Source organism: Lagopus leucura, unplaced genomic scaffold, assembly GCF_019238085.1.
Source record: "Lagopus leucura isolate 7727_CA_CO unplaced genomic scaffold, USGS_WTPT01 Super-Scaffold_100044, whole genome shotgun sequence".
In the NCBI taxonomy this organism is placed as follows: domain Eukaryota; kingdom Metazoa; phylum Chordata; class Aves; order Galliformes; family Phasianidae; genus Lagopus; species Lagopus leucura.
This window is the reverse complement of record NW_024962291.1, coordinates 475,209-491,065: the sequence shown is the minus strand read 5'-3', so window position 1 is coordinate 491,065 and position 15,857 is coordinate 475,209. Positions and strand designations below refer to the sequence as shown.

Below are 15,857 nucleotides of genomic sequence, written 5' to 3'. Positions count from 1 at the left end.
TCTCGTGTTCCCCTCGAAGGAAAAAAAACCCAAACCCAAACCCAAAACCAACAGACGAATGTCTCCAGAAAGCGCGAGCAGCCCCGAGCCGAACCGCCGCACCCCGCCAGGTGCACAGCGCGGGCCTGTGCGAGCGCACGGCTCCTCCCCGGGCCGCCGCGCGAGCGGGAGAATCCCAGCCCCCTTCAGGGAGGCAGGAGCGGGGGGGCAGGCGAAGAAGGAGGAGGAGGAGGAGGAGGAGGAGGAGGAGGAGGGCCGGGCGCGGCGCCTCCCCCTTCCCGCCTCCCTCCCCGCCGAGCGCAGCGCCCCGAGCATGGAACCTGCCTGAGACGCTCGGCGGGCTCCGCTCCGGCAGCTGCTGCTGCGGCACAACATGGAGGCGGCGCCGCCGCTCCTGCTGCTGCTGCGGCTCCTCGCCGCCTCGGTGCTGCGCTGCGAGCCGGGCTCGGCCGGGGGTGAGTGCCGTGGGAAGGGAAGGGGGGGTGGGGGGAGCGGCGGCAGAGGGAGCTTCTGCCCCTTTTGTTGGCGGAGTTTGGAGAAACTTCCCCAGAACTCCGCCGGGGAGAGACGCGCACATGGACGGGACGGGCAGAGCGGGCTCCCCGGGGGCGGCTGCGGGAGGGCGGGGAGGCGGCGCGTCGCGTGCCCCCATAGCCCGGCTCCTCCCGGCCCGGGGTGCGGGGGGCCCCGCCGCACGCAGAGGCCTCCCGTTCCCTCCTCGCAGGGCCGCTTCCCCCGGGGACCGGGCTGTGGAGGGGGGCTCTTGGTGGCCGCGTCCGGTCGCAAAAGAGAGACAAAAGTCGTGTGCGCGTCCCCCCCCGCCCCCCCTTCGCTGCGCCGCGTTTCCGCGGTCCCGGATTTCTGCGGGGTTTGGAGGCGCTGGTGTCGGGTGTCGCTCACGGGCGGAATCTGAGGCTCGGCGAGGCTGCGGAGGGGGGTGGGGGAACGGCGAGGCCCCCCCACCGCGCAGCCGGGCTCCGTCTGCGGGCCGTGGGCGGCGGGCGGGCGCTGGGCTCCGCGGGGCTGCGCGCCGCACGTGCGGGGCTCCGGCTGGGCGCTGCGCCTCGCTGTGGAGCTTTGCCGGCTGGCTGGGGAAAGTCGGCGGCGCGGCCAGGAGGGCAGAACGGCACCCCGGGGCCTCTTTTATTGGGCCACCCACCTTTCTGAAGCGGCTGCGACTATTAATGCTGTCACTGGGAGCGATGACCGTTGGCTGCTTGCATCGCCGCTCTCTATTTTTAGTTGGAACTCCATGTAGGTGCGTGTTATGTTTTGCTCGTTCTGTCCTGTTTATACAAGAAAGATGTCCGTCTCAGGATGTCCCTTCTTCTAACCCTAACCTCGGTCTTCCAGGTAGTTTCAGAAAACCCAAAATGCGACTCGCTCCATTCTGAGCACTTGTATTGGTGAGATGATGTTCCTACTTGAGTGAGTTAAGCTATGCAGCTTTAGCAAGAAAGAAGTGAACTTGCTGTTTTATGTGGAGGGTGAGGAGCGCACGGTGTTCCTTGGGGCTGCCACATGTTTGCTTGCTGGTCTTATGAACACCTTTAAAATATTCAGTGTCCTTTGACTGGATATAAGAAAGAAAGTTTTTACAATAAGGGCAGTGAGGCACTGGCACAGGTTGCCCAGAGAGGTGGTGGATGCCCCATGCCAGGAGATACCCAAGGTCAGAGAGGGCGGGCTCTGAGCACCTGATCTAGTGTAGGCGTCCCTGTTCACTGCAGGAAAGTTGGACCAGATGGCCTTTAAGAGTCCTTTCCAACTCATGCGATTCTCTGATTCCTGCTTATTAAGGAGATAACTTTTAGTAGTCTAGGTTAATAGCGTAATTCAGTTCACAGTGACATTAAGTTGTAACTTGGAGGATGAATTTGATTCATCTCACTGTAGAAGCAGCACTTCCATTATTGTGGCACTCAGTTGCTGCCTTCCAGACCTATTTGTGAAGCTGTGACCCCTGTGAGCCCCAGGGATGAGCGTGCTGTGTGCACGTGGGGCAGAGCAGCTGTGAGCGTGCTGAGGAGGCTCCTGCTTCCAGCTCCCGGCCCTGTGAGCAGACGCCTGAGTTTAAGGGGCTTTTACCTCTCAGAAGTATTTTGATGTGCTTATCTCACAAGTATGTAAATAGATCTCGGCAGGATTGGGGATGTTCTGGAACTTCTCTGGTGTTGAAGCTTCTGCATAGTTCAGCTTGGTAGAGTAGATTTGGAATGCTTTGGCCATGAAATAACTTTACTGTGGAGCAGTATCCTTGCTCTGTACGTGGTCGTGGCAGGAGTTGGTTTTATTAATGTGGCTTGGAGTAATGATAAACCTCTGCAAGACGTGTGTTGTGCTGACCTGGAGGTGAGGCAGAGTGATTGCTGCACTTGGTGCTTCTGTGGAGGGAGGGTTCTCTGCCTCTGATATGGCAAGGATGTATTTTTGTCTGAAAATATTTAAGTGCTTAATGCTGTATAGCAGATGTTTTATGTCTGGCTCTTAAAAAGTAGAAGCGTTTGAAATAACTCTCGTTAAAATGTTACCTTCAGCAAGAATTGCTCTTAAATTCACTGGAGCTCAGTTAGCTGCTGCCTGTGGTGTGCTGCATTGGGAGATAGTGATTTTCTTTAATGGAATGATGATTTGCCCAATACCACGACATGCTGAATAGTGACAGCTGAACAGAGGAGTGTGCTGGATCATCACAGAAGCTTGGAGCTCGGGATGCACTGTGAAATAAAAAATGCACTTGAGCACAGCCCTTACAATGGCTTTTAATTCATACTGATTTTCTTGAGATAATGTAAAACTGATGAAACTTCTCACTGTGCCTAAGTGTGGAATGTAGCAAGATGGAACACGTGCTTAATTTGGTGACGAGGGAATGCACTGTGTGGGAGTCCCTATGACTTCAGTGCAGCTTCAGTCAGTCCGTCATTGGCTCAGGGATCTTTTCTGGCAACCACTGCCAGCACAATGCGAGTCATGGGCACAGGTCCTCTGGGTGAGAGAGGCAACACTGGAGCTTCAGGCTTACCACAAAGTTTAAGTTCATATTTTCAGAGCGCTGGCTGCTCTGTCTCCAGACGAAGGCTTTTAGCCTCATTCAGGTATGGTGTCTGAACACATTTGCTGAGCCTGAGCACTTTAAATTTACTCTCAGGGTAGATGTTTACGTAATGAATGCATCAGTTGGATGCATAAGGTCATACTTGAGAAGAGTGTGAATGTATTTCAGCAATAGCGCACTGTGAATTCCATCGTTGCCTTTTGCCATTTTAAAAGTTTTTTTTTTTTAACTCAGCCGCTTTAACTTTTATTTTATGATTGTTTTTACTTGCTGATAATGTAATAGTAAAATAGGCCTTGGTGTTGCTCCAGCGGTGAATTTTTTTTCTATCCTGCTTCTTTCTTGGATAATGCAAGCCAAGGTGACTGGTAACAAACACAGATTGTTTCTGAGAACTTGTTGTGCCTTATTGTTATGGTAAGGTCTGTCTGTAACAACAAATAAATGTTACAAAACCTCTCCTGGAATGAACGCTCACATGGCTTACAAAAGAGCCTCACAAGGGAGTCCAATGTGAATTCGTTTCTATTTAGCCAGTAATGTGAAATTGAAAGTATAAATAATAATAATAATAATAAATCAGAAATGGCTTTAATGGCAGCAGTTTACTTTCACGTTATGTCTGTATTTTTGGTATGGGTAGCATGTGGTCTGAAGGCAGCCTGACTGCTTGGGGTAGGGAACAGCCACTGAGTTGAAACCCAGTGTTAGCTGCACGCTGTAGGTGAGTTTGTTGCTCCTCATTATAAGACACGTCGACAATTTATGACCAATTGTGACAGTGTTGGCTGGGGATGCTGGCTGGCCTAAGCCACGTGCTGCAGGGGCATTTGGGACGTTCCAAAGAAGTTAGAGGTGTGCCAGCTGGGAGTTCTGAACTGGGAAATGCTTCTGGGGAGCCCCGCACTTGTCAAGTTAGCCCATGGGGAATGTCATGATAGAGCCAAAGAGCAGATTTTGAGTTTGTGAGAGGTTAAACGGTTGTAGCGAGAGGAGGAGAGAGAACTGGAAGTATGCCCCAGAAAGAGCATTGTTCCGTACAGTTTTTTGTTAGGAGCTTATGCGCCAACAATTCTTTCGGTTCCTTCTTGTACTTGGAAAACTTAGAATGAGGAACTCACCAGTGCTTCATCTCGGTGGTTTCTGTTCTCTAAAGAATAGACGGGAAATATCTGTCAAGCCACAAGATTCTACTGAGAAGTTCCAGGGAGTTCCAGGAATGAGTGCTGGGTGCGGAGGGTCTGTGTAATAAGCAGGAGTTCTAGTTTAGCTGTTGTTTCCTTTGCTCTTTCGTGGCTTGTGCTTTACCAGCCAGCGCAGGCACATGGGAGGTGGTTGTTCTGTATTAATGTTACATCCATGGATGACTTTTGCAAGGACACCAGTAAATTGACACATGCTCAGTTTAAATTGGTTAGTTTGCTCTGGATGATGAAAGAGTTAGAGCAATCAAACCCACTTGTAAGCCAGTAAATACATTATGTTAGTGTGTTATGTTAAATTAGCTTCAAGGGGACAGCCCTATAGGAATATATCAAAGAGCATCAGCTACAGTATTGCTTCATTTCAGAGTACAAAGGTTTATTGCAGTGGACAGTGCTGACAGCATGTGCAGTAGGAAGTTCCTGATGGTCTGAGACCATTTGATATTGGTATGTGTGTTTAAAAGTACCCTTGCTTAATAGCAAAGATGTTGAATACTCCATAACTCTTTCAGGTTTCTGAAGTGTTTTAGGTTGTTTTGAATAGTCTGCTAACCTAGCATCCATTATTTACCTTTAATACATAAGGAAGTGGAGCTTCTCCAGCGTAAGTTGACTTCCTTTAGTCGATAATAGAAGTCCTTGTGGGCAGAGTTAAGGTTTTTGAGCTCTTGTCTTTCTGCTGAGCCTATGTAGGTATAACAGGCAATTCTTTAAGGAAACTATGAAGTGTGCTGCTTGTGAGCTATCTTGAAAAATGATGGATTCTGGTGAATTTGCCTGTGTGTTAGCTCGTAGTTCTCCCCTCCACTATGAAAAGTGGAAACGTGGACAGTTTATTTCTGTCTTTATCATGGTAGAAATGAGTAGTGTGGTTATATGAAGGGCTTGATTTTTTTTTTTTTTTTTTTTTTTCCAGATTTTTCTTGGGAGTTCCTGTTAAAGGACAGGCACTGCCCTGTGAAAGTGAAGTTGTCCTAATGTGGGGGTTTTCTTTCTTCTGTTGCCGTTGGTTTGAGGTTTGCATGGGGTGGCAGATGCTTGGTTACTTGGGGGGCTCCTTAACATCTCTCCATTGGCTCAGTAGTCGCTGGAAATCTCTGATGATGGTTTTCTAGAATCATAGACTCACCGGGATTGAAAGGAACCCACAAGGACCATCAAGATTTTGGAGGCTCTCTATTGCCCCTTCTTCAGTTTGTCATGAGTGTATGTTGACTTTAATTTCTCGATGATGTTGCATTCCATTAATGTTGCATTAATTTAAACCTCCTTTTTACAAGTGGTTTATTACACATGATAACGAAGTTGATGAATTAGCACTGACGGACTCTGGATGCTCAGACTGCAAGAATTGGACAGACCTAAAGAAGGAGAAGGCTGCAAGTGAAGACAGAAGCTTGGCTTCTTCTTTCTGTGGTGTTGAGTTAGTGAAGCCGTAGTGTGTGAAGCAGGCTTTGTCTGCTTGGTGTTTGTACACCTTTCAGCTGATGAGGAAAATTTGCTGATTGAGTGGACCTGCTGAGTTAATTTCTTGGCTTGTGTTTGGGTGTTGGATTGTGTTGCTGCAACGCTGTCTTGCAGAAGTTCATTTTCTTTTTCACTGTTCTGTGCTGTTGTAACTCAACCAAAGGGAAAAGGAATGGAGAATGCAAGAAAACAGTGCTGCTGTAACCTAAGTAATTTGAGGGGTCATTTTGGAGTTGAGAATTTGTAGTCAATCATACGTTACAGCATTTCAATTAGGCATGAGTTACGTCTAACAGCAGTGACCCACCTAAATCCTTGTCAGTAACTCAGCATACCATCTGTGCAGGTTTCAGGTTTACCTGGGTTTTGGGCTTTTGCGTGCTTTGTCCAGTACTTGTACTTTTCTTGGCCTTCATTTTGTACTACCACATTCTGTTCTGTCTTTCTAAATTAAAACTGTCCCGACTGGACTTCAGAGTGGGGAAAATATTTAAAAGAAATGTAATTAAGTGCTACTTTTTATGCAAAACTTCAAACTATAAAGTGTGGCTGTGAGGAAGCTAAAGAGTTTCTTCTTGAAGTACCATTATAAATGGAGAGGGATACTTGACTGAGACTGTGACAGTATGTGGATCAACTGAGACAAAATGCCTTTGTCAGACTTGTATTGCTTCCAGTTAGCCTGAGCACTGGATAACCTGGCCTCAAACTTCTGTGTCTGGAAACTGCACTTCCTGCCCCATTTCTGCCATTCCATTTTCTCTTGGTGACTCTAAGTGACCCGGTTTTGCCCTTACTGTAAGAAGATGTGCTTCTTCAGTGAACTTGCTAGGCTCAAGCAGATTCTGGGGAATTCAGAACAAATGGAAGGCAAAGAGCTTTGCTGCTTCATGTGTAACTACAGGGGATGTCTGTATAACATACCAAATATTCTTTCTTAGTACTTGTAGCTTAATACAAAAGCCAGAATGCTTGAAGAAGTCTATGAAATAGCAGCACATTTTAAATCTCACAATGAATCTTTTGTTTTATGGATGGTGTCGCCTTTAACCACTGAACTGTAGATTACCAGTGTTAAATGCATATCTGTCACACCGTACGTTGTGCACGTTTTGCCTGGGCAGCTGTAATTTACATAACTTCAGTTATAATTATAAAACAACCAAGAAGCTCAGGTTAGAGTTGCCTGGTGGTAGGAGTGAATTTTGACGTAATTTCTCTTATGGATAGCTCTCATTTTGCTTTTGATTTTTTCGTTTCCCCTACACGTGCTTGAAGTATATGTTTAATTTTTTTAATTCTTCTTATTTTTTGAGGGGAAAATGCATGAACAGCAGAAAACTGTTGAGGGCTTACCTGGGTGTACCTTTGCAAGAGCTATGAAAGCAAACTGAAGCGCTGTGTTAGTGGTCACAGCCTCAAGTGAGAGCCAATAGGATGAAGTGCACGTGGGTAGCAGTCTCCACTTGGAAGGTACACACAGCTGGGGGTGATTAAAAGAAGTCTGTACGTTTTCTACGTCTTCAGTAGTTGAGTTAAAGAAATCTGTGCTGTGGAGAATTTTTGTCTGTCTGGGATTTAACAGCTTGCTTTTTCTATCTGGATTAAGTTAAGGCTATGACTTATCCGTGTGCTAAAACTTAGTTTGCAGGTGTTGGAGCGCTGGAAAGTGCATATGCAGAAATAGTTAAAACATCTGGACCCATTTCGGCAGTGAGATTCAGGGAGGGTGTGGCTAATGCAGGCGTCTTTGCCTTTGGCCTGCCTTGAAACCTGTACAGACCTGGATCTTCATCTCTCCTGATCTGTGTTCTCGATAAACAGCCCCCCCGTGTCAACTGCTAAAAGAAACCCTCGTGCCATAAGGATCCAGGAAATATTCCTGGATATATGTATTTTCTTCTTTCGGAGTAGATCCAGTATTTTGGAGGGGTTGTGTCAGGGTTGCAGACAAATGACTGAAGTGAGCTCTGTTGTGCCTGCAGATCAAACCTGTGCTTGTGGCAGGAGTTAGAGTTCGAGGATCTTTAAGGTCCCTTCTAACCAGGGCCATTCTGTGGTTCTGTGCCAATTGAACTTTGAATTGTGTGCTTGACACTTAGTGAGTGTTTGAGGTGTGCTGCCAGGTCTTTGCTACCCAATAAACTCTGACAAACAAGTACTGCAGATGGTTAACATTTCCAGAGAAATTAAATTCTGTCTGCTCATTTTGGCCAGTTTGTGGCCAAAAATGTGATACACATTGCTATTAATTTTCTCTCTGAAGTGTTTTTCTGGCTCTGGTCATTTCCATTGATCATTACTGTCGTCTGACTGCGACTGGAAATGGTACCTGGCTGGGAAAGTCTTTACTTTAAAGGGCAGAGGGTTTACTGTCCAGTTAGCCTAGCTGCTTTTGAGCTTCCTGTACGCTACAAAGGCAACAGAAGGCGATGTGTTTGCTGGGGTTGGGAGGCTGTAGTCCTTCTGCTAGAATGAATCTTGAACGGTTGTGACAAAATCCATGTGCTGGGTGTCTGTTAATGCTGAGGTCATTCTGCTGTTTGCAGATTTCACTGCTTTAAACAGCCTTCCAGACATTTATGGAAAGCGAACGCGTTTTGCCTGAGCCAGAGGCCTGGAAAATGCCAGGGCTTTATTTAGTGACTGGTAGTTGCTCTGAGTTTAAATGTGCTACCAGATAACTCAATTCCCCAGGGCAGAGACGGATTTGCTCATAGTTCTGAGAAGTGCTGACACTGGCAGAAGAAACCTCTTGCAAGGCCTTGGCTGGCTCATGCTGAAGTATGTGCATGGGGAAGGGTGTGAGGTGTTTGGGAAGGGGATATATATGCCATATATGTCTGTACGTGTGTATGTGTGAGTGTGGATATAATATGTATATATGTTCTTATGTGCTTAAATACTTGGTTAACCAGTTTCTCCTGCTCTGTTTTCTTCTTTCATTCCAGTGGTTGTGTTACTGAATAACCTTCCATTTCTAGGGGGCGGGAGGGGGAATAAAAATAAAAAAAACCCTGCTTTTTGCACAGACTTTGCCTCCATATCTGTATATATGATTTTAAGGAGGAAAGTTTTGCAGTAGCTCAGTGTTGGGCTGGAACTCAGCGTGCCTGGTTTTGTTCTTGGTGTTGCAACTGCAGTCTGTTAACTCCAGCATTGCATCTGAAGAAAGGTGACAGTGATATATAGATGATCTCTCTGAATGGATCGTGGAGTGTTTTACGCAAGAAGCACCTCAGAATAATCTTTTCCTTTACCTATGCTTTTTAAATAACCTTCTGGCAATAAACCCGCTCTATCTGACTGCACTGAATTTCTCTCTCGCTGATGGTGTTTCGTTACAAGAAAATGAGGCTGCACACCAGCAGAACTGTAGGTTGAGGATCCCTGAAAAGGCAGGAAGATGAGTGTTTTATTAACCAAAATTGCATGCATGATCAGTTTTGTGCAGCTGAATCTTTGATCTTGCATATCTATCACCTGACTTTTTTTTCCTGCATGGTGCATCTTTCTCTAGTGTTGGTAGTGTTTCTTCTCAGCCTGTAAGTTGTTCTAGGCAGGGCTCTGGTGTATTATCTTTCTTTCTACCTGCTTGCTTTCTGCTATTTTCCCACTGTCTGAAGAACCACGATTGCTAAAGGCTGTAATGTGTGTAGGTGGGTAATTAAAAACAGTGGTCAAGAGAGCTCTTGGAAACTTGTTGGGTTACTTCTCTGAGCAGGATGATGAGACAGCATCGCTGAATGGAAGAAAAAAAAAAACAAGACAGAAAACCACCACCCTCCTTTTCCTGGCAGCTTGAAGAGCCAGCTTGCTTTCTTTTCAGTGTGTGGTTCTGCCAATGGTGTCTGACCCGTAGACTTGGTGAAATTGGAGGAGCTGCAGCATAGTCGATGTTTGAGGGCTGTTTGGCTCTCAGACTCTCGCACAGTGGAGAGAAGATGAGAAGTGCTTTGTTTGTGACTTGTTTCAAGTCGCCTCTCAGCTTGCCTGGTCTGTGTTAATGTCTTAATTGTCATTGAACAGATTTAAGTGATCCAGGATTCATTTACCTTGGGAATTATCACCTCAACACATGCAGCCCTTCTCCATCCTGCTGCAATAATTACAGCTCATGGAAAATAACTCTGGCTGCTGCTCCCCAGGGTGTGGAACTGCTGGCATCTGGAGATAGAGCACATCTGTGCTGGTCCTCAGAGGCAGCAGTCAGCCAGCCAGAGCTTATTGCATGCAGGGAATGATGCTGGTGACTTATTGTATCTGAACAATGGCTAGGGGATCCTCATAAGCATTGGCCTCTCACCTCCTCCTGCTTATTCTGAGTCCTTTCTGGTTGTTTTTATTTTTATTTTCCTGAGGAAGTCTGTGCAGTGAGGGAGGGCGTGGAATATTGTTATGTTCTCGATGCAGCCAGCCCAGTACCTCAAGCCACTCTTGCTTCTTGGAACTGCAGCTCCTGCGCAGGCAAAAAGCATGTGTACAGGCTGCCAACCCCAGCCAGAAGGCAGCTGGGATGTGCTGGTGTGTTTTCTGGCTGTTAGATTCCGTGGGATCGACGTCCTGGGGACATGCAAGGCAAGAGTTTCCTTTTTGAAGGAGGTGCACTTTTGAGAGTGTTCGAGGAATGTTCTTGAGACCTGTTTATGTCACCTTTCTTGTGTGGATTCTAAGGCTTTTATGAGGGAACAAAACTTGCTTCTTCTGAGCTGGAATATGAATTCAAAATTGAGCAGCTATTCCAGAAGAAGTCTCCCAGGAACGCTCTTATTTTAGAGTGGTTTCCACACAAAGATCTATTCTGAAATACTTGACTGTAATTCTTTCCCAGCATTAGGCTTGGAGCTTGTTTCCAAGTATGGGAGCTGCGACTGTGTAACAGGCTCAGTGTATTCAATCTGAATATCTTCTGGTCCCATCGTGATGTAAACTCCTTGACTAGCATGGTTGTTTATAACACAACACTTGTTTGCATGCTTGTTGACAGCCTTTTAGGACATTCTCATCCATTAATGCTGGTTTCTGAGGAAGGATGCCTTCTTTCCTGTATTTCTTCTCTGAACACATAGCTAAGAGCTTACAAGAGCATCTCTGAGGCCATGTGGGAAGAGTGCCTTCTGGGCACATGTTTCTGAGGTATGACACTTTGTCAGTGCAGGGGTAGATGGAAGGACTACTTCAACAGACAACAGAAAAAGTAATGCTTGGTTTTGGAGTCCATGTGGCAGCACAGGTACACTCAGAGGAGTGGCAGGAATTTGTTCTTATAAATTCTGCTGTTGTTCTTGAATTTCAGCTGCTTGTCTTTACTGCAGTTCCACAGCTGTTAATGGGGAGGAGACTGCTTTACGCTTTCTTTCCAGTGCTCACTTGGAGACACTAACTGCAATTCTTTTTTTATGGTCTGTGTTGGAAACCAAAATGACTCCATGTCTCTCTTTCCTGTTGTGTGACTGCCACTGCTATTGCAAACCACTTTGTTGACAAGACCTCATCACTGCTTCAGTAAAGCTTCATGGCAGTTTGGAGGCCCTGTACCAGCTGGCACTTATGAAATACTTTTGCAAGTTCTCTGCAGTCCCAGGCATCAACAGGTCTGCGGAGAAGATTGCAGGGATGAAAATGCACCTTGTCAGCTGCTGTGCTCTGCATTACAGCTGTATTCAATGCGTTGTCCTGTATAACTTGTCTGCCACTTCTTTGTGAGGCAGAGGCAATGTATTGAACTCTGTAACAGTCTCTAGGAGCTATCCAGAAAGGAGAATTTTGACTTTTTCTTTAAACTGAAATGTTGATATGCAAGAATAAAGCAGTTAAGCTCAGTGGGAGATGGGTAAGCATTACCTGCACACACTTAAGATTGTAAAAAGAAGCTTTAGCACCAGTTTGTTATTATAAAGTCTGAACTAATGTTGGCTGTTTACATAAAGGAGTGGACTTTGCAGGGTTGTTTTCTTATTTAAACATCAGCTGGATGCTGGGAACCAATTACTGTGAGTGTTTGAGTGAGTTGTGTTTGCTTTGTGTGCTTGGCAATGTGTTTCTGTCATTTAAAGCTTTAACAGAACTTCAGAACTGTAAGGTTGGTAAGATAGGTACTCTTTATTTATTAATTATTAGTATGTGTGGAGTCAGGTGTATATGTGGCCAGAATTGAGTGTTCTATTATCTTCACTTGAAGAAGCTCTGACTCGAGGAATAGCGATCAGTTCCAAAGTCTCATAATAAATATTGCCTGTTCTTAGAAGGCTCTCTTTTGCTGGAACATTAACAACTAGATGTGTCTGCAGCAGGTAATATTCTGCTCCAGTTTTTCTCCCAGGTCCTGTGGAGCATACATCAAATGTGTGATAGGCTCTTCAGTCTACGCTGCATCTCTTCCAGCTCTGATTCCCCTCGGTGAGCTGGTGTCAGTGGTGTGTTGCTGAGGCAGCCATGTTTCAAAATGCTTCCCCGTGTCCGAAACAGCATGAAACTTTCTGGTTCTGACAGTGGTAAATTCATGTTAAAAACTGATCTCAAAACAAGAATCCCTGAAACTTGTGCACCAGCAACTTCAAAGGGCAGTTTTCCATACAGTTGTAAAATTGGCAACAGCAAAAAAGGCTCCATTTGAATTGCACACAGAACTTTACATGTAAACCCCAAATAGCCCAGAATTTGGTTTATCTGCAAGTTACAGTTTAGATTTTAATTAAGTTTTTCTTCTTCCCTGGAGTCTGACTTGAGATTTAAATTGCATGCAACAAGTGGTTCTCCTGTTGCTTCTTACATGCTATACAAAGGTGTTGTGTTTGTTTTTTTTTCTTCCCCTCTTTCTTTCATAACCTTTTTTAAAAAAATAAAAAATGATTGAAACAATATTTACACATAGGTTGAAGTTGCAGGAGTGTCGTGCCGCTCAGTGGATGGACTAACTTGTAGTGTCCTGTACCCTGTTGGGAACCTCTTCTTAGCTAACTGTGGCTTTAAGCCTGAGCAAAAAGGAATTTGGTTGCAAAACCTGGCATAGTTTAGAAAAAGTGTTTCAAAGGGAGTGTTTTGTCCAGTGGTTCTGGCTTGGGCAGTACCCAGCATCCATATCGTGGTCTGTGCAATGACAACACAAAAATGTGTGGCCACACTGCGAATGAGATTTGGAGGACTGGTTAGGCTGAGAGTAACCTCCTCCCATTACAGACATTACCTTTTGTTTTGTGGGATGGTTTCTCCTCGCTGTGGATTCTTTATTTTTTTTTTCCCCCTATTTTTCTTCCTCCCCTTCGTCTTTCCCTAACCGAATTGTTTTCCTGTCTTGGTTTACAGAGTATGACAGCATAACATACAGCTGGGAAAGGAGAGCTACTGGGTGAAAAGTGATTCAGCCACAGAGACAGCTGCGTGTATTTGTCCTAGCATTGCCTGGAATGAAGTTAATTTTCTTTTTAGTAGTTGGTATGGTGCTGGGTTTGGGATCTTTGATGAACATAGTGGTGATAACACAGTGATGTTTTAGTTGCTGCAGAGCAGTGCTTACACAGAGCCGAGGATGTTTCTGGGAGGGAGCACAGCCCGGACTGCTGACCCAGACTGAACGATGTCCCATGCTGTGGACGTCAGAGGAGGAGCAGGGGATGTTCAAGGTGATGGCATTTGTCTTCCCGAGGAGCCATTTCATGTGATGAACCCTGCTTTCCTGGGAGTGCCCAGACACCTGCCTGCTGAGGGCAGTCAGCAAATGAATTCCTTCAGAGAATCAGAGGTCAGAGGGAGGAGAGAGAGACTTCTTCATGATACGGGGCAAAGTATGATTTAAATCAATTTTTTGTAGACCAATAAAATTGTGATAGTGCAAGACGAACAGTTTAATGGGTGTGACGTGCTGAACTTTGAAGGAAGGGCAATGCCACATGTTTCCATGCAATTCAGATGTTACACAGCCTGTGTTGTTTGTTCTCTGTTCTGTTGGCTTTTTTTTTTTTTTAATTCTAAACTCAATGTGTTATTTTTTGCAAGTCTTTAATTGTTTGTTCTGCACCTCATTAGAGACAAGAATGGCATCTTGGAGGATCTTCTGAGGAACACAGAAGTGGAGCATGTGTTTGCATTTACATAGTGATGTTACAGGGGGTTAATTGTATGGATTTAGCTGTTGTGCAGGAGTAGATAGATGCTTTCCTCTTTGATGTTGTGTTGTTCTGTGGTGTGTCTGGACAATTACTGCATGAGATGAAACTTTTGGTTTGAAGGCTTCAATTTAAGTAGCCTTAAGAAATGTTAGGTGTCATCTGATGTCAAGTCTTATTACCATATTGAGCATGTGTCTGCTCATGCACGCAAGTATGTGTTTGTCTGTGTGTAAGAACATACAAGGCATTTGAGGGTTTTATAAGGTTTTATAAGGGAGGGAATGTAATGCTGTAATTAGAAGGCACTTTTTAATGTATTTATATATATTTATATATAAATATATATTTATTTATTTAGTTTTTCACACAGAAGGTGGTGTCACACTGGAACAGGTTGCCCAAGGAGGATGTTGATGCCCTATCCCTGGAAGCATTGAAGGCTAGGCTGGATGTGGCTCTGGGCAGCCTGGTCTGGTGGTTGGTGACCCTGCACAAAGCAGGGGGGTTGGAACTAGATGATCATTGTGGTCCTTTTCAACCCAGGCCATTCTGTGATTACTTACTTCCACTGTGTTTGCTCTGTGTCATGCCACTGTGGCAGGAAGCAGAGGTTGCCCCAGCTGAGCAGGTACGTCAGACTGAGGTGCCCTAAGCTTGGGATGGGAGCGAAGGGCTTCTGTCAGCTGTGCTTCGAGTCCCTGCTTGTTTGTGTGGGCTGGGTTGGTTTGTTTGTTTGTTTTGGTTTTTGTTCTCAGGAGAAAGCTGAGTTTCATAAAAAGCAAGTGCTTTTGCGGTCTAGTTCACATCTAGTCTTTGGTGAAGGTAGGTTTGCCTTTAGTTTTCCGTACTCTGGTCGGTCAGCCTTCCCTCTCTGTTAGACAGTGTTACCAAAGCTGAGTGGGTGCAGGCACAATCCTCAGTTTTCTTGTGATTCATTAATGAATTTTGAGATGATGGTGTTGTTTTCTTTGTAAATTCACAGCAACCTTTTGTTTGGGTCAAAATATATTTTGAAGGAAGTCTTCCCTGCCTGCAGTGGATACAAAGAGCAGCTCTTGCCCTTCACTTGTAAACATATGGGTTAAGCTATGTTCGTATAAGCCCCTGTTGTATTTTAAGAAGGTAACTTCTGCGTTCAGTCATTATGGGTCATACCAGGAGGAAGTTACTGATCAGCACACGGTAGTTTGCTGCATCTATTTCGTGTTTATCAGCAACCCCTCACTGCAGAAGGTTGTACAGAAAAGGTTAAAATGAAGTTGTTAATTTCTCACCATGCACGGATGTCGGGCATGTTGAATGTATCATATCTGTCACCTCTCTAGGCTGGAAATATGGCTTTTAGGCTGTGGGTCTCTGGCTTTCTCTATTAAATGGCACACTTTTTATTAAGGAAAAAAATGTGTACGTAGAGGGGGGGCAGAATCCACAACACTGCAACTTCAGTGTGCTCTGCAACAACTAGACATAGCAGAGATGCGAAAGTTGGTTGCAGTAAGCTTTGTGTGCTTAAAGGGCATTGGCTGGGGCAGTAATGCTCTGGCCGTGAGTAATATTGTGTTAGATGCAAGGCAGTGCATTGCAGCAGTGAGTGTATTATCTGTATTGTACCTAAGTTACATTTCCCTGTTTGGCTCCTGAATCACAGCAGGATATTTTTTCCTCCTTTTTTTTTTTTTTTTTTTTTTTAATTTCTGAAGCATAGCATGGAGTTGGAAGTGTTTGCTGAGTTGTGCTTGGTGGTGTTTGTGAAAGTACTGGATGTTTTCCAGACACAAAGGGAGATTGCTTCCTGCTCTGAGAGGCGTGCAGTCCGCAGTTATGTCTGTGCTGCTCAAACAGGTGTAGTTATTACATTGATAAAGCAGTCTTGCTGTAAAAATCCTGATAGAGTTAGTGCAGCTCCATGCAGCTGAACAGGTGAGGAGTGAAATAACGACACTGGCTTTTCACTCACTGTAGGAGTTTCCTTTTCTCTTCTGGCGTTTTGGCATTGAAAAAGCAGGTTACGTCTCAGTG

At 45.3% G+C, this 15,857-nt stretch overlaps 1 protein-coding gene across 2 annotated transcripts in view; it reads left to right on the top strand.

Annotated features, from left to right (window-relative positions):
• The first annotated feature begins 373 nt into the window (after positions 1-373).
• The window catches only part of LRP5 (LDL receptor related protein 5), a 129,682-nt gene continuing 114,198 nt past the window's right edge, over positions 374-15,857 (top strand). Inside the window, exon 1 of one of the 2 annotated variants that reach the window (XM_042884596.1) lies at positions 374-455. In XM_042884596.1, the coding sequence (XP_042740530.1) occupies positions 374-455 (82 nt within the window). Of the gene's footprint in view, positions 456-1,187; positions 1,255-15,857 lie in introns of those variants that run through there. The other variant, XM_042884597.1, reaches the window with a different exon arrangement.